General features: G+C 43.5%; 1 protein-coding gene across 5 annotated transcripts in view; it reads right to left on the bottom strand.

The window, feature by feature from the left end:
* VASH2 (vasohibin 2) overlaps window positions 1–22,915 on the bottom strand; it is a 57,001-nt gene that overhangs the window by 20,087 nt on the left and 13,999 nt on the right. For 3 of the 5 annotated variants that reach the window (XM_061625240.1, XM_061625239.1, XM_061625242.1), the window contains 4 exons: window positions 20,828–20,884; window positions 14,971–15,045; window positions 936–1,317; window positions 249–364 (listed from right to left, as the gene is read on the bottom strand). In XM_061625240.1, the coding sequence (XP_061481224.1) occupies window positions 249–364; window positions 936–1,317; window positions 14,971–15,045; window positions 20,828–20,884 (630 nt within the window). Of the gene's footprint in view, window positions 1–244; window positions 365–935; window positions 1,318–14,970; window positions 15,046–20,827; window positions 20,885–22,915 lie in introns of those variants that run through there. The other 2 variants (XM_061625241.1, XM_061625243.1) reach the window with 2 other exon arrangements.

Below are 22,915 nucleotides of genomic sequence, written 5' to 3' on the forward strand. Positions count from 1 at the left end.
CCTCTTCCCAAAGAGGCAGTCTCCCCTGCAGCTCTGCATTGCAGAGATTTGGTCTCAAAGTATATGATAGAGCAAAGTTGCTGAAATGAACCTAGGTGAATGAGAGGCCACATGGGAACTTGCTGTACTCCAACAGGAACCCTGGGGTCCCCCAGGCAAGGGATACAGTCTGAAAAGCATGGAGGTTGCCTCCACCACCAATATCTGGACCCAGTTTGCAATGCACAACTCAACGTGACAATACTCACGATTTGTCTCTCCGGCAGGCCCGCCTCTGAGGACTGGCTTGTCTTCGCCGAGGTGAGAGGGACTTTCCCCGGGATCTCTGCTTGACTGGAGAATGGGCACTTGCGGGCTTCAAAATCTGAAAGAGGGACATGAATTAGTAAAGCAAAGTTTCCCTTACAGTAGTTGAGTTTTAGATAAGAGAGAAAGTACACCTTTCACTGTACTTGAAATAAGTGAGGAAACTCCAATGGAATTTAACACGTGTGAGGGTTTTCTTCTCTGTTTCATTTTAGATTTCTCTGACTGAGGCCATATCTGCACCTTACACGTAATTTACTTATTCATTTATTAAATTTATATCCCTCCCTTCCTCCCAAAGGAGCCCAGGGTGACATGAACTTAAAGTGCAGAGTTCCCTGGGATGTAAGATTGATTGTTAAACCATTCAGAAAATTGTAGCTCTGTGAGGGGAAGGGAGTCTCCTAATAACCCTCAGCACCCTTAACAAACTACAGTCCCCAAGATTCTTTTTGGGAAGCCATGACTGTTTAAAGAGGTATAATGATTCTTTAAATGTAAGGCACAAATCTTCCCAAGCAATGCAGCACCCCATGGCCACACATCCAGGTTCAAGCACAGATGCATGAGCTAGGTTTCTCGCCTACTCCCTTGCACTCACACATGCACCACACAAAATTGGCATATACCTTCATTCTCATATCCCTGGCATATTTCTCCAACTCCTTCCTTATCTCCGTCCGCATCATCTTTGACACATTGAGCACCAACTGCTTCCATTCGATGGGCTGAAAGCTGTGAGGTTCATGGGGAACATACAGTCCAATCTTCACTTTTTTTACAGAGTGTAAGTACTTTTTATAGGACTCTTCAAACTCAAAGATGAGGTCACTCAGAGTTCGATAGATCAAAGGTTTGTCCATCAGCTCCGATCTTCTGCTCATGCCCAGAGATCCATATCGGCCATTGAAATAAATTCCAAGCACCACATGATGAAAATTGTTCCCTGAGAAGTGGGATTTAAAACTGATTGGGAATCGTTCCACCGAAGGCTGCCCGTTGGTTAAGTATCTGGCAAGGCTAGCGTCAAGGCAACAAAAAACAAACTCTCTCTATTGAGAGAAATGTTTTTCCATGTTGCATACGATTCACATATGACATTGCTTTATACTGGCTGCATTCAGATATCATGATAAACTATGGTTTATTGTGACAGGAACAAATCTAGGTGAGCCTCAGGCTCAAACACTCTCCCTCCTACTGTGACCACGAGATCAGAAGCCAATTTAAATCAACTACAGTTTAGCATTACATCCAAACCTTAAACTGTGGTTAATCTTAACTATTTGTCGAAACAAGCAAGCTTCATAACCCAGGGTTTGAAATTGGCTTGTTTCAGATGACATGACAAGCTGCAGTTAATCAAAAACAGAAGTGAAAGTTTCAAAACTCCTCCATGTCACTGCAGCAGAGGAGGAGAGGGGAGGGGCAGTGCATAAAGCCAGAGGCAAATAGTGTCAATGAGAGATGAAGTTCTAGGCTTAACAGACAAAATAAAAACTGACTAATTGCCAGGTTGAGACAACATCCACCCGAGAATTCTCAAAGAACTCAAATGTGAAATTGCTGATCTACTAACAAAAAAATGTAACTTGTCCCTCAGATCCACCTCCATACCTGAGAACTAGAAAGTTGCCAATGTAATGCCAATCTTTAAAAAGGGATCCAGAAGCATCCCAGAAATTACAGGCTGGTTAGCTTAATGTCTGTCCCAAGAAAACTGGTAGAAGTATGATTAAAGACAAGTTAATGAAGCATATAAAGCCTTGCTGAAGCCGAACCAGCATGGCTTCTGCAAGGGAAAGCCCTGTTTCACTAACCTATTAGAATTCTTTGAGAGTGTCAACAAGCATATAGATAGAGGTGATCCAGTGCACATAACATACTTAGACCTTCAAAAAGATTTTGACAAGGTACCTCATCAAAGACTCCTGAGTAAGTTTAGCAGTCATGGAATAAGAGGAGAGGTCCTCTTGTGGATCAGGAATTGGTTCAGTAGCAGGAAGCTGAGTGTAGGAATAAATTGACAGTTGTCCCAATGGAGGGCTGTAGAAAGTGCAGCCTCCCAAGGATCAGTATTGGGACCAGTGCTTTTTAACTTGTTCATAAAGGATCTAGAGTTAGGCGTGCTCAGTGAGATGGCCAAGTTTGCCGATGATACTAAAGGATTGCAAAGAGCTCTGAAATGACCTCTCCATACTGAGCAAATGGTGGGAAAACGGCAAATGCAATTCAATGTAAACTAGTGTAAAGTTAAGCATATTGGAGCAAAAAAACTTAATTTCACATATATGCTCATGGGGTCTGAACTGGTGACGACTGACCAGCAATAAGACATTGCTGTCATAGTGGATAACTCAATGAAGATGATCCAGTGTGCGACAGCTGTGAAAAAGGTAAATTCCATTCTAGGGATCATTAGGAAAGGTATTGAAAATAAAACTGCTGATATAATGTATTGTATAAATCTATGATAAGATCCCCAGGGGAGTTACAACAATTTAAACTACAGTCTAAGACCACAGTCAGAGTCACAATCAGACGCGTCTGGGTATATAATGAGAAACAATGTCCTTCTCAAACCACTTTCCACTCTCTCATAAATTATTTTCTGTTTCTTCTAACCTCAGAGGGATTTGCAAAGGGGATGTTCTCTTTCCAATGTGCCTTACATGTCTGTCAAATTCTGATCTGATTTTTTTTAAGAATACCAAAGTCATCAAGATGACTGGTTTCATGCTTAAAGAGACTTACTAAAGAACAAGTACCTCTGAGCACAGAGGGTGTTATTCAATGCTACCCCTACTCAGAGTAGACCCATTGAAGTTAATAGGCATGACTAACTTAGGTTCATCAATTTCAATGGGTCTGCTCTGAGTTGGACTTAGTTAAATACAACCCAGAGAATTTAATTTCATTACACATTTGCTTATGAAGGCTTGCCCTGTTAAAACACTCTGCAAAACCTCTTCTTACCCACACACTTCTTTGCCAAGCAATTTTCCCAGCGGAGGATCTGGATAATTATGAAATGCAAGGTACGATCTAAGTAGATAAAGAAATGATGCCAGGAATCGAAACATTTTCACCACTCCCACCTCAAACGCCTTTGCAAAAGGAAAAACAGTAGACCTTGCATAATTGAATGGTATGGAACCCAGCTGAGAGAAATCTGCCCTCCATTCCATTCTCATGCAAATGTGAGGAGCTCTTTCTAATGCATTCCTCAAGTCCCAGGAAGCTGCTTAAAAATAGAAGAACTTTGCAGCAGACTTTTACCCAAAACAATATTTGCCCAAACAATATTTGCCATGTGTGCTGCACACTAATTGTTATGGACAACAGCCAGCATGGTACCAGAAGATTAGTTAGTACTGACTTACAGGCATCCATAATGTTTGCTGTCATCATTTCTGATGTAGCTCCTGCTGATCCTTAAGCAGACTAAAAGGCCACATGTAATGTGGGCTCAAGCAGGATAAGCCATGGATCTTCATACCTACTGTCCCTCCTTCTGTCACTTAAAGATCATTCCTAAACTTACAAGGCCAGATCTGACATCAAATCAGAAAAAAAAGTATGGCTGCTTCCAGGTGGAATTGATGCTGCAGACTCTTGGACATTCTTCACATTGTCCACACATCATTCCAAATCATGTCAAGTACTACTTCCCCTCTATTTGGCACTGGTTAGGCCTCATCTTGAATACTGTGTCCAGTTCTGGACACTGCACTTTGAGAAGGATGTAGACAAACAGGAACAGCTTCAGAGGAGGGCAACAAGGATGAGCAGGGGACTGGAAACAAAGCCCTATGAGGAGAGACTGAAAGAACTGGGCATGTTTAGCCTTGAGAAGAGAAGACTGAGGGGAGATATGACAGCACTCTTCAAGTACTTGAAAGATTGTCACACAGAGAAGGGCCGGGATCTCTTCTCGATCATCCCAGAGTGCAGGACACGGAATAATGGGCTCAAGTTGCAGGAAGCCAGATTTTGACTGAATATCAGGAAAAACGTCCTAACTGTTAGAGCCATACGACAATGGAATGAATTGGTAGTGGGCTCTCCGACACTGGAGGCATTCAAGAGGCAGCTGGACAGCCATCTGTCGGGAATGCTTTGATTTGGATTCCTGCATTGATCAGGGGGTTGGACTTGATGGCCTCATAGGCCCCTTCCAACTTTACTATTCTATGATTCTGTGAAAATCATGAAGTCCATATATACATTAAAAATACAAGCAAGCCATTTTGCAATTACGTTACAATCATCAAGTTCTTAAACTATAATTCATTAGTTTTTATCGATCATCCCAGAGTCCAGGACATGGAATAATGGGCTTAAATTACAGGAAGCCAGATTTCGGCTGAACATCAGGAAAAACTTATTATTATTATTATTATTATTATTATCTTTATTTATACCCCGCCATTTTTCCAAAACTGGAACTCATGGCGGCTTCCAGATAAAAAATACATATAATTAAAAACATACAAAGTCTACATTAAAATAAGATTAAACTATTTCCAATATTAAAACCATACACACATATAGCTAAAAGAGTTCAGACTAGTTTAAAAATGATATAATAGACATTAGCAATGCAGCACCCTTCACGCCCTGTCCTTAGCCTTCAATTCCAAAGGCTTGTTGGAATAGGAAGGTCTTTGCTTGTCGGCGGAAGGACTGCAAAGAGGGGGTCATTCTTACCTCTCTAGGAAGGGAATTCCAAAGCCTAGGGGCAGCCACCGAGAAGGCCCTCTCACACGTCCCCACTAGTCGTACTTGAGAAGATGTGGGTATTGAGAGAAGGGCCTCTCCTGAGGATCTCAGGGCCCGGGCAGGCTCATACAGGGAGATACAGTCTGATAAATAGCCTGGATCTAAGCCATATAGGGCTTTATAGGTCATCACCAGCACTTTGAATTGTGTCCAGAAACAGACTGGCAACCAGTGGAGTTTTTTTAACAGGGGGGTAGTACGGTCCCTGTAACCAGCCCCAGTTAACATTCTGGCTGCAGCACGTTGTACCAACTGAAGTTTCCGAACAGTCTTCAGAGGCAGCCCCACATAGAGCGCGTTACAGTAATCTAAACGGGATGTAACTAAGGCATGTGTCACCGTGGCCAGATCAGACAGCTCAAGGAACGGGCGCAGTTGGCGCACTAATCTTAATTGTGCAAAAGCACTCCTGGCCACTGCAGAAACCTGGGACTCCAAATTTAACGCTGAGTCCAGGAGCACACCCAAACTGCGAACCTGTGTCTTCAGGGGGAGTGTAACCCCATCTAGCACAGGCTGTATCCCTATTCCGATTCGCCTTACGACTGACCAGGAGCACCTCTGTCTCGTCTGGATTAAGCTTCAATTTGTTCACCCTCATCCAGTCCACCACTGATGCCAGACACTGGTTTAAAACCGAGACAGCTTCCTTGGAATTAGGTGGAAAGGAGACATAGAGTTGGGTGTCATCAGCATACTGATGGCACCGAACCCCAAACTCCCAGACAACCTCTCCCAGCGGTTTCATGTAGAAGTTAAATAGCATAGGGGATAAAACTGAGCCCTGAGGGACCCCACAGGCCAATGGCCAAGGGGTCGAACAGGAATCCCCCAGCACCACTTTCTGGGTTCGTCCCTCCAGGAAGGAATGGAGCCACTGCAAAACAGTGCCCCCAAGTCCCATCCCAGCAAGGCGGCCCAGAAGAATACCATGGTCGATGGTATCAAAACCCACTGAAAGGTCCAGCAGAACCAACCGGGACACACTCCCCCTGTCCAGTTCTCTGCGTAGGTCATCCACCAAGGCGACCAAAGCCGTCTCCGTCCCATAACCAGGCCTGAAACCAGATTGAAATGGATCCAGATAATCTGTTTCATCCAAGAATCCCTGGAGCTGGGAGGTCACCACACGCTTCCTGTTAAAGTGGTATGACAATGGACCCAATTACCTAGAGAGGTGGTGGGCTCTCCAACACTGGAGGCATTCAAGACGCAGCTGGACAGTCACCTGTCAGGTATGCTTTAAGTTGGATTCCTGCATCAAGCAGAGGGTTGGATTCAATGACCTTATAGGCCCCTTCCAACTCTACTATTCTATGATTCTATGACATTGCTGTCATCAAAATGGTGGCCCATACCCTTCCTTCATTTAATCAGGAGTTACCCATTCCACAGAAAATCCGGTAAGTAAAAATAGCCTGTTACATAACCACAGACACCACTAATGTGGACGCTGTTACCACGTTTTGGCTGAGCATTACATGCGTGGTGTAGTTTTGGTGAGTGACCTCTATCCTTCCCTTGGCTCTTGCCTGAGCACAACCTGGCCATTTTGCTTCTGGTACCCCAAATGATACAAGTATGCCTAATTCTACCAACTGCAACATTCTCAAGCCATGCCCAAATTTCAACATGTCCATTTAGAGGAACTGTTCTCTCAGGTTCTCCACATGGTACATGTGGGGGATTACCTCAGAGACTGTAATCACAGTACATACATCACATATGGACATATGGAGGTCTTGCACAAAACCTCTTTATCAGAATTCCAGGACTTCATTGCAACTGTGTTTTGTTGGGTGGCAGTGAAAGCATTGTTAATGGTTGTGGAGGCCTACAGGGTAGTCTTAATTTTGGGGGTACTGCCACTGTGTTTTTTGGGGTGGCAGTGAAAGCATGGTTGTGCTGTTAATGGTTATGGAGACCTACAGGGTATTCTTAATTTGGGGGGAGGGTATTGCCACTTCACCACCACCAAATCAAATAGCAGATTAAAATAGCTAAATATCACTCCTGTGCAAGACCTCAGTATTATTTTTTTTAAAAGGGAAATGGATATCAGTTCCCCCTCTCCTCTTCCCTTCCAAAAGCTCAAGCCTCCATTTTGTCTACTGTGAAACATGGTAACTAAGGCCTGGTAACATTTACACATGTGCTTGTGCACACTTCCAATGAAAATAAAAATAAAAACTGTGTGCACAAGGATATAGAAAAAGCTGTGTGTATGTCCAGAATGGAAAATAGTAGTGGAGAGGCAAGGGAGGAGTTATGATGGGAAGGCACAAACCAACTCAGCATGGTTACATTTCATCAAGCTTCACCCCCTGGTGAAAACAGCAAATGGCCAAATAGCAACAAATATCCAAACAGAGGCTGTGTACATACCATACCTCTGAAGCACATTCTCCCCCCAAAAAAAGAATCCCGGGAACTATAGTTCACGCCTCACAGAGCCACAGTTCCCAGAACCATTAAACTACAGATCCTAAGACTCTTTGGGAGGAAATGTGTTTTGAATGTGCTTTAAAGATATGGTGTTTACATGGCCAGAATGTGTGGAAGCTATTGTGCCAATCTCTCTCTCTCTCTCACACACACACCAAATCTTAACTACCCATTTGTGATACAAGCCCCCACCTAGAAGTACCCTATCGTATTATTTGGGTTCAAATTCTTAAGATATAATTACTGATTACTGCTACTACTAAGCACTTCTAAATAGCGAATCACTCATCAGAGGAATATTGACTGAGGTAGATAATCTACATTTTTTCTATACTACCCTTCAATTCAGAATTTCAAAGACAGTATCACCCCGTGGCAGCTGATGGCGCCATGTCAGTGAGGCAGTGGAATCTGCTTCAGGTTTTAGTCTGAACTTTCAGAGCCATCCAAGGTGCTGAGTGCCAGTGCAGATTCCACTGCCCCATGACATAGAGCCACCAGCCACTACTGTTGTCACCCAAGTATGACTACCAGGAGAAAAGGCAAAAGAATCATATCCTGGGGAGAGGGGGTAGATTCCATGGCAGAGTCACCACTGCATCCACTACAGGCTCCCCAAAGTCAGGGCAGAAGATGGAGTGCAATATGTTTCACTCCAATGGAAAAGGGCTGGTGTTGTTTCTGGGCAATCTTAATGGTATCTCAGGGGAATGAGGGGGGCTTTAGGTCCTATAGATCCACTCTCAGCCCAACATCCTCAGCATGCATGCACACACACATGTACGTCCTGTTGGTGGAGCACCATGGATGGAACATTATTTTATTCAAAGTATTTATAAGCTGCTCCTTTCAGGGTCATTCCTTCACAAAGCAACATATGCCAAAGATTTTATATTACACAGACACATACAACACATCAGAATGATACATTGTACTATGAGGAAGCAGCCTGAATCATATAAATTATTTGCACTAAACAAGCCTGATCTCATCTGATCTCAGAAGCTAAGCAGGGCCAGACCTGGTTAGTACTTGGATGGGAGACCACCTGGGAATACCGGGTGCCGTAGGCTTAGAGGAAGGCAATGGTAAACCACCTCTGAATACCTCTTACCATGAAAACTCAATAAATATATCCAAACAAGATTCATAGGGTCGCCATAAGTCGTAATCGACTTAAAGGCATATAACAACAAGGGAAAGGGGAATAGATAGTTTTTCAATACCCCAGGCCTGTACTAATGAGGGCAAAAATAATTCAGTCAGAAGGGAGTTTCATAAATTTGGGGTAGGGATGGAAGGATCTGTCAAATTCTGTTCTCTCAGTTTCTCATTTCCCCAATCTTAAATTCAGTTCTCCATATTTCTGAAGCGATGTATGACTTTTTTTTAGAAAATAACTCTCATGAAGATTCTTTAGCATTTTAGTGCAAATTTCTCCTAATAAACAGTGTTGTATCCAGATTTGACTCATGTACTCATTTTTGCAAGCAATTTCTCCTAATATGTATTTTTGTATGTTATTTTCACCAATATATTCATGTTTTCCCCTAATATTTGCATTTTTATAAACATTGTTTGGTCGAAGACTTGCATCACAACATTTGGATAACTGCAAATTTTGAAGGGTGGCTGTGTTTCGGTTCACGTGTTATTTTGGAAAGTGCAGATTTTATAGATTCAGCTTTAAATGTGAACTGAATCGAATTTCTCCCCCATCCCTAGTGTGGAGGAAGCATCAGGACCCTGCATCTCATGCTTACCAACCTAAGTGATCTTTCCGGCAGGTTCATAAGCAGGACAACCAAAAGCTGATTTTAAGGAAAGATCATAGCTCAGTGGTAGAGCATCTGCTTTGCATGCAGAAGGTCTCAGGTCCAAACCCCAGGTAGGACTAGGCGAGAACTCTGTCTGAAATCCTGGAGAGCCACTGCCAGTCAGTGTAGAATTGCGCTAGATGGACCAGCGGTCTGACTCAATGTAAGGCATTTTCCTGTGTTCCTAATATACAGGCAGGATCACACAAGGCAGTTTTTTCAAGAAATTCATCTACTTAACTTAATTTCATAGAAAACTGGCATTAAAACCCTAGCACACTGCATTGTATTTGGATATATTTGCACAGCTTTCTGCGGGTGTACGGTGTGTGTGTGTGTTCAAGCAATGCTGGTCCCATCCCACTCATGGATCTCCTTTTCTGCCTGCGAAGCAAGTACTTGCACTGCCTCCTAGGGCCTCTCAGAGAGCCCTTGACTGGCTTTAGGGTCTTAAAACAAAAATGTCTTCTTGCAAATTAGCACTTTTAAGTGGATGCCTCAGTTCTTTGTGGCTACATGAAGATAAGTAAACGTAGAACTAAAATGCCAGATACATTTTAAAGCCTGTTGCATTTCTTGTTCTATGTAATAATCTATCAAGTTTTTCAGACATTGAACTGATCTGTTGCAATTTTTTTTTGCATTACAAAAGAGTTTAATTCCGCTTGGCTCCAAGCAGCTCTTTGTTAAGTCCTAACAGCTGTCCCCTGTAGGCACCTGCCCATGTCACATTCATGGAGCTATCAAGTCTCCAAGACTTTGCAATTGAATCCCATTAGATTATAACTAGGAGGAGAGCCACCTTTGCCTTTACTTACTAGCATGTACCAAAGAAACAATTCCGGCATATGACGCTGTGCTATCAAGTGCAAGTTAATGACAAGGGTCGCCCCCCCTTTTTTTGTGATTAAGTGACTGGGTTTACAGCTAGTGTACAAATGGCAAAAAACATGCAGTGAATACGACCAAACACAGGCTAGAAGTCATTCCTGAGCATCCTCTGTGGCAGCAATGGCAGTAAAGAAAGCTTACTTTCCACCAGCATTGTGCACTTTTAAAGCATATCCAATGCACATTTAAAGCACATATCTTCCCCTGAAGAATCTTTGGACTTTCCCTTCACAGAGCTTGGGATTGTTGTTCATCACAAGCTGAATATGAGCCAATGGTGTGATGTGGCTGCAAAAAAGGCAAATACTATTTTTGGCTGCATTAAAGGAAGCATAGTTTCCAAATCATGTGAAGTATTGGCTCCCCTCTATTTGGCACTGACTAGGCCTCATCTTGAGTACTACGTCCAGGTGTGGGCACAGTACTTTAAGAAGGATGCAGACTAACTGGAACAGCTTCAGAGGAAGGCAACAAGGATTATCAGGAGACTAGAAACAAAGCCCTATGAGGAGAGAAAGAACTAGGCATGTTAAGCCTTGAGAAGAGAAGACTGAGGGGAGATATGATCGTACTCTTCAAGTATTTGAAAGGCTACCACACAGAGGAGGGCCAGGATCTCTTCTTGATCGTCCCAGAGTGCAGAACACAGAATAATGGGCTCAAGATGCAGGAAGCCAGATTTTGACTGAACATCAGGAAACACTTCCTAAGCGTTAGAGTGGTACGACAATGGAACTAATTACCTAGGGAGGTGGTAGACTCTCCAACACTGGAGTCATTCAAGAGGCAGCTGGACAGCCACCTGTCGGGTATGCTTTAATCTGGATTCCTGCATTGAACAGGGAGTTAGACTTGATGGCCTTATAGGCCCCTTCCAACTCTACTATTCTATGATTCTATAGTGTGGATCTGCCCCAACTGACTCGAAAAAGTGTATGGAATTTTCAGCTGGTAGGAAATGCAATAACCTGTTTTTAAACTGGTGACGGGCAGAGAGAGCATGCAACACCGATCCTCATCCACTCTCAGTGGCTGCCAACTTGCTTTTGATTCAAGGCTCTCAGGGATGGTGTCAGCATGGTGAGGCATCTGCCAAGGACCCACAGTAGGGGGCCCACTGACAAGATCCCCCTGGACTTGCAACAGTGAGGAGGAGAGCCCATGGTCAGTGTCTACTCAGGGAACAGATTTATCTATATAAGTATTCATGCACATTGAGTTTGTGACACGGTCGTTGTTCCATGTTCCATCTTCACTCAAGAAGCAAGATTTGCATCCCTGGGCTACTACTAGGAGGAAGAGCGGCATATAAATCAAATGATAAATAAATAAAATAATAAGATCAGTAAGAGATTGTAAAATACTGGCTGCAAGTGCTGTACAAATATGGAATTCCCTGCCAAAGGCACCATCTCCCTATATTTTTCAGAAAGTGGGGAAGACTCACTTGTATTCTCATCCTTTTCGTTCTCTTAATTTTGGCTCAGCGAGTATATTTCAATGAAATGACTTAGTTGCTGCTGGTTGGCCTTCTGATTTCTTTCTTAATTTTTTTTTGTTTTTAATGATATCCTGTGTTGCAGAATGAAAGTTGTCTTGCCTCTTTGTTTAAAAAGGCAGGAGGCAAAAGTTGCTCTCTCTCTCTTCCACTGGAACAAAAGCCGTCTGCAGAAGCCTGCAGCTGGATTCAACTCAATATAAAGAAACCGGTGGGGAGAGGTGTCAGATATTGCACACCCATTGCTAGATCGGGGCTAAAGTGTACATAATGGGGAAGACAGTCAAGATGGGTACATCCTACCTCCTCTGTTGGAAGCTGTATGCCTCTGCAGGGCCGGCACTAGGCTTGCCAGAACCCTTGGGCACCAGCCTGCCCTGGGCCCTGGCACATGCATGTACACTCCACCTACCTACCTTTCCCTTGGTGGATGCTGCCCATGCTGTGCGCGCATGCCTGCCATCAACCAAGATGGCAGCCGGGGCTTCTCTAAGGGGCTGAAGCCTCTGCTGCCATCTTGGTTGATGGCACGCATGCGTGCTATATGCATGCATCCCTGCCATAAACCAAGATGGCGGCAGGGGCATCCGCCCCTTAGGAAAACCTTGGCCACCATCGTGGTTGATGGTAGACTTGCACGCACAGCACAACATCAAGGGAGAGGTAGATGGGGCATGCAGGCGGGTGTCACGGGCCTGCGCAGCAGTAGAGGGGGTGCCTGGGAGCTCCCACTTGTGATCCACACCAGGGTAGGAAACCTGTGCTGCCATGGATCATAGAAGGGTGCATTACCCACCCACCCTAAGGAGGTGCCCTTCAGGGGCCCTCAGCCAGGGCCTGACCTAGCCACTCTCTGGCGCCGGCCCTGTGCCTGTGAATACCAGTTGCTGGGAATCACAAATAGAGACAGAGCTGTTGCACTCAGGTCCTGCTTGCAGGCTCCCCTTAGGCATCTGGCGCTGGCCACCGTGCGAACCGGATGCTGGACTAGATGAACCAAATGGGCTTTTATTTCTTATCTCAAGAAGTCCGTAATTATGGGAGGATTTTTGTGGGCAAAAGAAGCAGATAGGATGGGCAACCATACGGATTCCTTTGGAAATCTCCAACCAGGCAACCCATATAATATTTCCCGCTCTGCTTACTGAGAGTCTAATATCCAGACAGCCGGGGAAAAGCTTCTGATAAGTACTCATCAGTTGCACCGTCAGCGTACACAGTCCCGATCTTGAACACTTCAAGAGGCATCTAAGCAGGAAGGGGACGATGTAAAACCTAATTCGACACACAAAGAGAGATTACGGAAGTGTTTTTAAAACAAAAAACAAAAAAACCTTGCAAAAGCTGACAGTGCAAGCTGTCAAGAGACCTGATTAAAATGACATCTCAGTAATCTGCCTGGCACTAGGAAGCTCCCATATTTTTACGGTCTGCTGCTTTGGCTTGAGCCTGTCCAAATGCAAGCAACGGTGAGGCTTGTCAGTTTACATAAGTTGAATGGCTTGTATCTTATTCCCACAGAAGGAGGACTCGGGAAGCTCAATCATGATCTTGACATTCTGAAAGGAGGAGAGTGCAGGTATCTTGCTGACTAAAGGCCTCCTCCAGATTCATGTTTGGTGGGTGTATTCTGCAACATATCATTGATGCAATGAATAGTACATTAGTGGTGGATTTATACCGAACTGTCTGCACATCATTCCACTGTATTAATTTTCTGCAATGCTTCCCCAAGGTTACTCCATTGTTGCCAACTGGAGGGGCACTCTTGCACTATAGCGCAACAGAAGTGGGACAAAAAAAAAGAACCCAGAACATTTGTGATATTAAAAGTTACAGGATTTCAGCAAGACATTATGGGTCATGCACGGATTGGAAACAAAGTAGAATGTCCACCCCAAACCTTCTCCAGGTGCACACAATATGAAAACAAGATCGACTATAACTGGCTCAACACATCATGAATGTACAATAAAAAGGATGTCTGGAGGGATCAACAGCCCAATCCTATTGAGGGGGGGAATCTATGTCAGAAGAACCTCCATTCTCAAATTAAACCCACCGAAATCATTGGACTTAAGTCCATTAATTCCAATGGGTCTTTTCTGAATATGACTAACATTGGATATCACCTAGTATCAGTAGTGTAGCAGCAAATTCAGAAGTGCAGGGTCCCTTCACGATAGTCACAGCTACACCCCCTCATGGCCACACCCCTTCTAAAACTATACAGCCTAATATTATAGAATAACCTGGCGAAGTTTGAATATTGCTTTCTGCTTCTGTCCTTGTTAATGCGTTCTCACACAACAACAGACATCCCTAGCAGCCAATCAGCAGGAAAGGGAAATGTGTTAGCAACTGAGAAGAGTCTTCTCAGTGGCTGACTCATTACCTTTCACTCTGATTGACTCCAATCAGCACAAAGAGAAAAGGAAGTATGTTAGAAGACACTTCTCAGTGGCTAACACATTCCTCTTTCATGCTGATTGGCTCGTAGACATAGGGACCCTGCTGGAACCCTACTCACAAAAAAGTAAAGGGTCTAAGACCCCCCAAGACCCTGGACAACTACATCCCTGCCCAGTATTCCAAGTGTATTGGTGTACAATTACATAAAAACACTGTGGTATTTGAAGTTTTATTTTAAATTCTTTCCCTAATTATCCCTTTCTCACAGCTGTCACACCTTGGATCAGTGTTTTAATTGAGTTGTCCCTAAGATCTCTTTCATGGTCAGTTAATGCTGTTTCTGATCCCAATAGCATATGTGGGAAGTTAGGCTTTCTATTCTACTTTATTGCTTCATCATATTGCTTATTCGTTGCATCAAAGTACCACTGCCATTTTATTGCCCCTTCACCTAGTTGGAGATATCCTTTTGAACCTCTCCACAGTCTCTTTTATTTTTTACCACCCTAAATAATTTGGTGTGATTTGGAATAATACTTGTGACAAAGTCATTGATATGAAAAGCCTGAGTTTTCCTTCACATTCCCTGCTTGATTTAAAGAGAACCCTTTGCTCCTATGAAATCTAAGGAATCTATGTCAATGGAGTTATGTTTCAAAGTGTATGGAAAAGGAATCAAGGTTCCAACAATCCTCTGTTTTAACTCACCTTTGGCTGTTGTTATTACACAGCTTCCAGGAAATGCAGGTAAAACAATTACCATTTGCAATACAACAATTTTTAAAAATCCAACCAAAGAAACTGTAAATTAAAGGATACATTCCCAGGATAACTGCTTCAAGGCATTTGATAGGTAAAGACTCCCTGGTCATTTCTCTTGCTGATTCCATTAACCTAAAAAGTAGGGGAAGAAAAACAAGAGAAATTATTTATTCGAAATTTGGGGCAAGAACTTTTGGGCCATATTCAGCTTAACTCATTATATGAGCAAAAGTGGTTGCCCTAACTGAGGTACTCTGGAAAGGCACACAGCAAGCCTTATTCTAGCAAAGTCACATCAGTAAACCATTCAGTGCCAAAACAAGATATTTTGGAGAAGCTCCCTGCAAAAGGAGATGGGCGGCGGTGATGGGAATGGGAAATAAGTATTATTTTTGGTGTCCCACTAGCCCATTCCAGACAACAACCCACAGTTTGCTCAGAGCAGCTTCAGATGTGACAATGATGCATGGAGAGCAGGAAGCGCAAATACTTCACGTATCCTGTCCATGCTTCTCTGTCTCAGCCCAAAAGGTATGCTTGCATGATCCTTGCAGGGAACCAGAGAAGCAATAGCTGTGTTGGTCTATTACAGGCACCCACCAATGAGCACTAGTACATAGCATAATGCCCAGTTTGTTAGGATTAGCATCCCTGCAATCCTATGCATACATTCCATGCAATAAGCTCCACTGAACTCAGGGCTCATCCAGACGACTGCAAAATGTGTGACACACCCACTTTGTGTGTTCATTATTTTTCGGTCGTCCAAATGCGCTGTTACACATTTTCGCGGGTTAAATCCGCTCCTTGCAATACCAGCAAAAATGAGATTTGCTGTTTAAAATTGGGAATCATCCGCTGTGCCTTCAGGAGTTGGGATGCAATACCGCGGACTTTACAGCTGATGGGAGGTTCTTGGGCGTTTCTCCTTGCCCCTTCTCCTCATTCCAGCCAATCACGTATCTGCACTTTTGCGCATGTGCGAGAATAAGCCCAGGAAAATTGAACCAATCATCGCAATGGTGGGGTGTTGGGGGGGTCGTCTGCAACTACTGCACAGATGCATTTTATTTTTTGCCAGCCTGCAAACTGGGCAGCCGCTCTGGGTGAGATCTGCAATGCACAGCAAGCGAGAAAGGGGTGGTGGTCGCAGATCTGCAATGCACAGCAAGCGAGAAAGGGGGGCGTGGTCGGTTTCAGCCTGCCTCCGGAAAGCTTTGTCAATTTCATTCTACTTGCTGGGGGTTTTGCTTCAAATCAGAAAAGCATACATTTGTTTAAGTGTAATATCCCAAATACAAACAAGAAAAGGGCTTCTGGTCGGTTTCAACCCTGCTTCGGAAAGCTTTGTCAATTTCATTCTCCATGGGAAGGAAAGGGAGAAGGGGTGTGTGTGACACATTTCTTGCTTTTTTGGAGAAATAAGTGCAATTGCCAGCATGTGTATCTCCTTAAATATCAATAAAGGCAGAAAAGCATACATTCATTTAAGCATAATATCGCAAATACAAACAAGGCAGGCATGAAACCGACCAGCAGCCTTTCCTTCCGAGGCGAGAACTCCTTTACAGCCATATTGTGCTTCGTTGCAAAGGGGGAGAGGAGCATAGGTAATTTTTTTGCTGACCCATTGGTGGATAGGGGGAGGTTTTAGAGGCGGAGCTTGGAAAAAGAAAAGAATGTAGGGGTCTTACTGCTGCATGTGTGGGTGCAAAAAAGCATCTCGCAAAGAAGTGTTACCATTTAAACTGCTAGCGTGAAGAAGAAAGAGGAGCCCCATCAAGGAACAGAAAGAAGAATCAAAACAGTGGTGGCTGGTGGCTCCATGTCAGTGGGCAGTGGAATCTATAGGTTTTAGTCCCAACAGCTCCTTGAAAGTTCAGACTAAAATCCAGAGTAGATTCCACTGCCCCAGTGACATGGAGCCACCAGCTGCCACTGAATCCAACCTCTGCTTGGTTATTTTTCTCATTCTCTGGCCTCCTCTGTACTAATCAGTCACAAACAAACTTGAAAGCATCATTCATTTGCCACAGAAATTACCCTAGTGCTCAGATGAATGACATCACTGCTCCTACCCTGGAAAAAAGATGCAACTGTAATCTCTCTTGCTGGGTCATTGATTCCAGAATGGGACAGAATAGTCTTTCTTCTGCAAAGAGTGGGAAGCATTTGTGCTGCTGACTTCAGTAACATTGAGCCAGACACAAAGTTTACGGAGTATTGTGTGACCCAATACACAGCATGTGTCTGCTTTTGTTAAAATAGCAAAATGCCCCATCTATTGGATTTAAATGTGCCTTTACGGCCCTTCAGTATGTTGGAGAGGGGAGGATCAAGACAAGCGAGTTCATGCACTGGAAATGGAGCATACACTAAACCCGACAGTATTTCAACAATACAAACAGGTACCCTGCCAGAGAAGGACAAGCTGGTGTTCACATTTGCTCTGCTCAGCTTGTGAAGACTGTCAGGCACTGAAACCATTAATATTCTAACCACCCTGATGACATCGGAAAGCTGGGATAATGATTATTATCATGTAAAACTCTGTACTGAAAAGTTGCCAAGACACGCTCCTTTTCCCCAGCTAGCGAGGAGACTGCTGTATATGGCTTTGCATGCTCATTACCTGCTGCGTTGTGAGCATGATGTCAGAAGTTCTCAAGGAAGGGAGCTCTGGGGCTCCCTGTGGACAGTCAAAAAGTCAACCATTATTTATCCTTCTCAGTGTATGTCTTTACCATGTTTGGCAAGCAGCCTCTGCTTTCTCCAACTGGTGTAAGAGATGTTATCTTCCACCTCTCATACGTTTGTTTACTAAGAACATAAGACCCCTGTGCTATATTAGGTGAAAGGACCATATATTAGGTGAAAGAACCCTTATATCCACACTTGATCACCAAGATCATCTGTAAGAGGAGCACTGGTTATCCCAAGTTCCTGAGGCTCATTTGACATTGACATAAAACGGAGCCTGTAGTGTCACCAGCCCAGTCCTGTGGTGCGCTCCTCCAGCAGAAATTCTCCAGGTATATTAACTTTTAAACCTTTGCTGAGAATGTTTCTATTCTGCCAGGCTTATGCAGATAATTAAGGAAAACATTTGCTATAATAGTTCACTGGTGATCTGTGTATTTAATTTTTTATGTGGTTTTTATTGTGCATATGTAATTTCTGGAAACCGCTTTGACTTTTTTTAAAGAAGAAACTGCAGTATGCAAGTATTTTTATAAATAAATAGTCCAGCAGCATCCTGTTCTCATAGTGCCCAACCAGATGCCTATGGGAAGCCCACAAGCAGGACATGAACACAACAGCTCTCTCCCCACTTGTGCTCCCCAGCAACTGATATTCAGAGGTCACTAATCCTAGAGGCACTATGGAGCCCTCATGACTGGTAACCTTTTTTAGACAAATTAATGGAGGATAAAGCTAATTCCCTTTTAAATCAGTGGCTATCAACACATCTTATGGTAGCAAATTCTACACTGTGTGAACACAAAGATCTGACAAGGATGCTTTCTTCACATTCTTGAGGGAGGGCAGATAGATAGATGACCCACTGATGGTATGATTCTCTGCAAGGCCCCTTCAAAACATCTTGGATGCACATCTTCTTCCCATCCCTCTCCCTTTTCCTTTCATATGTTTTTCTCTGGGGTCAAAGACAAGAGTGAGCTCTTCTAGAGACCATCTCTTTTGGGATATTTTCACAAAGACAGTTTTCTCCACACACAAAAACAGCCACAGCCTGTCTTGGCCTCATGTGTGCCCAAGATCATGCAGGGATCCATCAGTGTGTGAACCAACATATACCTAGCAGTAGTTGTATCATGGCAGTAAGTGGAAAATAACTAGTGCTCTGATATGATGATGATTTATTAGTCACTTGTTACCTGAAGGTCTCTCAACAACTTACAACAATGTTAAACAAATATACTGTACTATAAAAACAAAACAACAACACACTCATGCAGCCACAGAAAGCTTTGGCAGCATACTAACAACAAACAAGAAAAAAATATAAGTCTTCACCTGACGCCAAAAAGACATAAATGAAGATGCCGGGTGGACCTCACTGGGGAGCGTATTCCACAGATGGGGAATTTCTGATAGCAGAAATTACTACCAACTGAATCTCCATACAGGCTGGTTTGTAGTAATATTTTCCCCATGTGACTGCAAGCACATGGTGCATGTAGGGGTAACTTTGTGAATTGACCCTTTGGCTCTGATCTGAAGTAGGGAACCTTTGGCTCTCTAGATGTTGTTGAATTCCAACTCCCATCAGCACCAGCCAGTGTGGCCAGTGATCAGGAATGCTGAGAAATGGAGTCCATGTTGTTCGGAGAGCCACAGATTCCTCACCCCTGTCTTAAATATGAGCTACCTTGATTACCAGCTACCTTGCATACAATTTTTTATTATGAAGGGAGCACAGATATTTTAAAATTACCTCTGTAGTGGTGGCAGTGTGTTTTTTCCTTTTTTTATTGGATTTTGATTTTAATATTTCTACCCCACCTTCCGGCCAAAAGGCCCTCAAGGCAGCTTACAAAAGAGCACCCGTATAAAAATACACCAATAAAACAATAATATATCAATAAAACATCAATAATACATAAATTAAACAATAAACAATAAAAACAATACAATTGATAATACATTTCAAAGTTAACACAAATTACCTCCCCCCTCACTTTGGCTAAATAGGTATTATAGGTATTGGGCTACTTTGCAAGGCTAGCCACACTCTCTCAGTCATAGTCCTATCCCCATAGTTCTGGGAGTGGTGTGGCCCTCTCAGCCCGCAGAAGCCGGGGCTTCCACTTATGATGGCGGCAGGATGGCGCTTCTGGCCCTGGAGCGGCCGGTTCACCTTGCGAGGGTCCCAAAGGTGGAGTCTGATGGAGGGAGGGAGGAAGAGCGAGAAGCCGCCGGAGTCCCTTCCTCGCCACGGCCTTCCTGCGTCCATTTCTCCTTCTTTTTTTTTGCAAACCTTTGTCTTCCCATTGTTCCAAGTGGCAGCAATGCTTCTATGTGTTTTCTTCCCACCCACCCACCCAACTCTTCCTGGGACGATACTACATCATGAAGTAGCATCATTCTAACAGAACATTATGCAGGCTGGGGAGATGGTGCATAGGAGTGCTATCACTGCCTCTTGCAATGCTGTAAGACAATGGTTTTTTAAATGATCACTTGCCCTGACACCAAAGGTTAATAAAAATTTGGTCTGTTGTGCTCCCTCTCCACCCAGATAGATCAACCAAATGGCCAGAAAAGGTCCCCAACTCTTGTACTAAAGATAAGGGCAACTCTTTATGGAATCAAACTGGATAGAATCAAATTGATTTACCACTTACAATAAAGCTGGCCTCCTTGCTGCCTCATCTCCAACATATGTCACAATAATCCCTAACAAGGTCTCAGTCAGGCATCAATTAGTTTTGCACTTATAATTTGTGTGACAAGGCAACTGAGATAAACGATGAAACAATCCAGTGGCAGCTGGTGGCTCTATGTCAGTGGGGCAGTGGAATCCACCCCAGGTTTTAGTCTGAACTTTCAAGAAGCTGTTCAAGGTGCTTCAGCACTGGTTCAGTCCTCAGCATATGCAAGTAGGACTGGGATGTCCCCTGCCTGAACTTCTGGACAGCCACTGCTGACAGTCAATGTAGACAATAGTGAGCTAGATTAATCAAAAGCCTGGCTCCCTATGTTCCTATGCCATGGTCCGAAACAGTGATGAGACATCCAAGGAGATCCTCAGAAAGAGTTGTCAAGCAGCTTCAAGTTAATTTATCCATGCAGCCAATTTATCTAATCCTATGAACCCTCATTTTAAAACACACATCATCAGGGATCCTCAGTGAGTCCATGCAACCTAAAGAAAGATGATGTTACTTACCCACTTAGAGGTCTTGATTTCCTAATTTCAAAAAATTGGGTCCCTGTGTGATTGTATCTGGGTTTTGTTAGTTAAGACCAAGTGACTGCAAAATGGGGAACAAGATGGTTCAAACAAGCAATACAACCATAATCTCTTGTAGAAATGCACATCGATAGGAACCGGCCCGTACACTACGTTCTACTACGAAGGCCCTCCTCCGGGTTCCAACTCATAGGGAGGCCCGGAGGGTGGTGACAAGATCTAGGGCCTTCTCAGTGGTGGCCCCCAAACTATGGAATAGTCTCCCCGAGGAAGTGCGCCTGGTGCCGACTCTGCTTTCTTTTCGGCGCCAGGTTAAAACCTTCTTATTCTCTGAAGCATTTTAATTTAAATTGATTTAATTTTAAAAAATGTTATTGTATTGATTTTAGATTGCATTATTTTTGTACTATATTGTGTCATTTATTGTATTTCTTATGTTATTGTATTGCCATGTTCACCGCCCAGAGAGCTATTGCTAGTCGGGTGGTATATAAATTTAATAAATAAATAAAATAAATAAATAAATCACATACTAAAATATATTTGCTTCTAGTAACAGAGATGACATGTGACATTAGATCCTTGTTAATTCTTTTCCCACAACAACATACATTCCTAGGAGCCAATCAGCACGAAATGGAAGAGTGTTAGCTACTAAGAAGAGTCTTCTCAGTGGCTGACTCACTTCCTTTCACTCTGATTGGCTCCAATCAGCAGGAAAGGACAAGGACGCATGTTAGAAGATACCTCTCAGCGGCTAACACACTCCCATGCCATGATGGATTGGCTCATAGGATGCTGGAGACATAGGGACCCTGCTGGGACTCTGCTCCCGAAGATGTAAGGGGTCTAAGACCCCCCGAGTCCATGGACATCTATACACCCTAACCATTACACCACACTGGCTCTTTGAGGGTCAGTTATGTCCTCCATGGTATAGGATAGTTAAACCGGCATTTTGTGGAGAAACCTAGGAACGCCAGGGTGGGATTATACCATTAAAATAAATTCACTGGGAGAGATATGGGCATTCTAGGCTATTCATAGTGGTTGAAATATTAATGCGTGTAGAACAATTATTAAATCACTGGCCACTGGAGTTCCCTCATCCACTCTCATGTTCTGCCAAGGTGGGGGATGGGCTTATGAATCTATCCAAAACCATTTACATAATTCATTGCTCCTGACAACATACGCATCATGCAGCAGGGATGATGTTATCCATGCTGGACACTTCCATTTAACCTCCTGGCCAGCAATAGTTTATATCTGGTAACGTTTTAAATCACTTTGTCAAGTAGGACAGCCGCTTAATAGCTAGACTGGTGATGAGAGTATTTGTTCCCAGTGTGGAGAGGTGAAGTCTAATGGAGTAACACATTAAAAGAAGGCAAAGCATGAAGTTACTTTGCCACTGCAGAAGTGGGGGAAATGGGGGAAATGACTTTGGGGAGCACCTGGTACACAGAACTTCCAATGCCTCCTTTAGAATGATTTTTTTTTATAGTGAAAATCCTCAGACAGTTTAAAACAGCCACATTTTAAAAAGCTGGTTAGGTTCATTGCGATGTCAGAGGGCAGCAGGCAAAGTTCACCCAGAATTCAAGCTATTCCAAATCATCCTTGATGCGAACTTCTCCCATGCAAACCACACCACTCTGAACTGCTAGTCTGAATTACACTTACGCATGTTCCACATGCTAGCGTGGCTCTTAAATCGTCTGACATGTGGGGAAATGGCCTGTCTCGCAATGAAGGAATAGACAGCGGCCTTGATCCAGCTATATTTAGTTCTGGAAGCCCCACGGAAACCACAGGAACAATTTATTACACCTGGATTTTTTATGAGGGCTTAATCACAATTAAAGTTGCTTGAATTGAGGCAAATGTTTTCCGAGTTGCAAGATTTCAAAGAGTCCATACCAGAGAGTAAGAGAAGCACGTTTTTTCCTTAGATTAAAATTCAGCTGCCTTCTTGCAGCACCCATTTGCTATAGCATATCATTCCCTCTCTTTCCAGGCTGCAAGCCATTGCTTATGTAGCCAACATGCCACCATACGTGT

The sequence above is a fragment of the Rhineura floridana genome, chromosome 4, assembly GCF_030035675.1.
Source record: "Rhineura floridana isolate rRhiFlo1 chromosome 4, rRhiFlo1.hap2, whole genome shotgun sequence".
In the NCBI taxonomy this organism is placed as follows: Eukaryota; Metazoa; Chordata; class Lepidosauria; order Squamata; family Rhineuridae; genus Rhineura; species Rhineura floridana.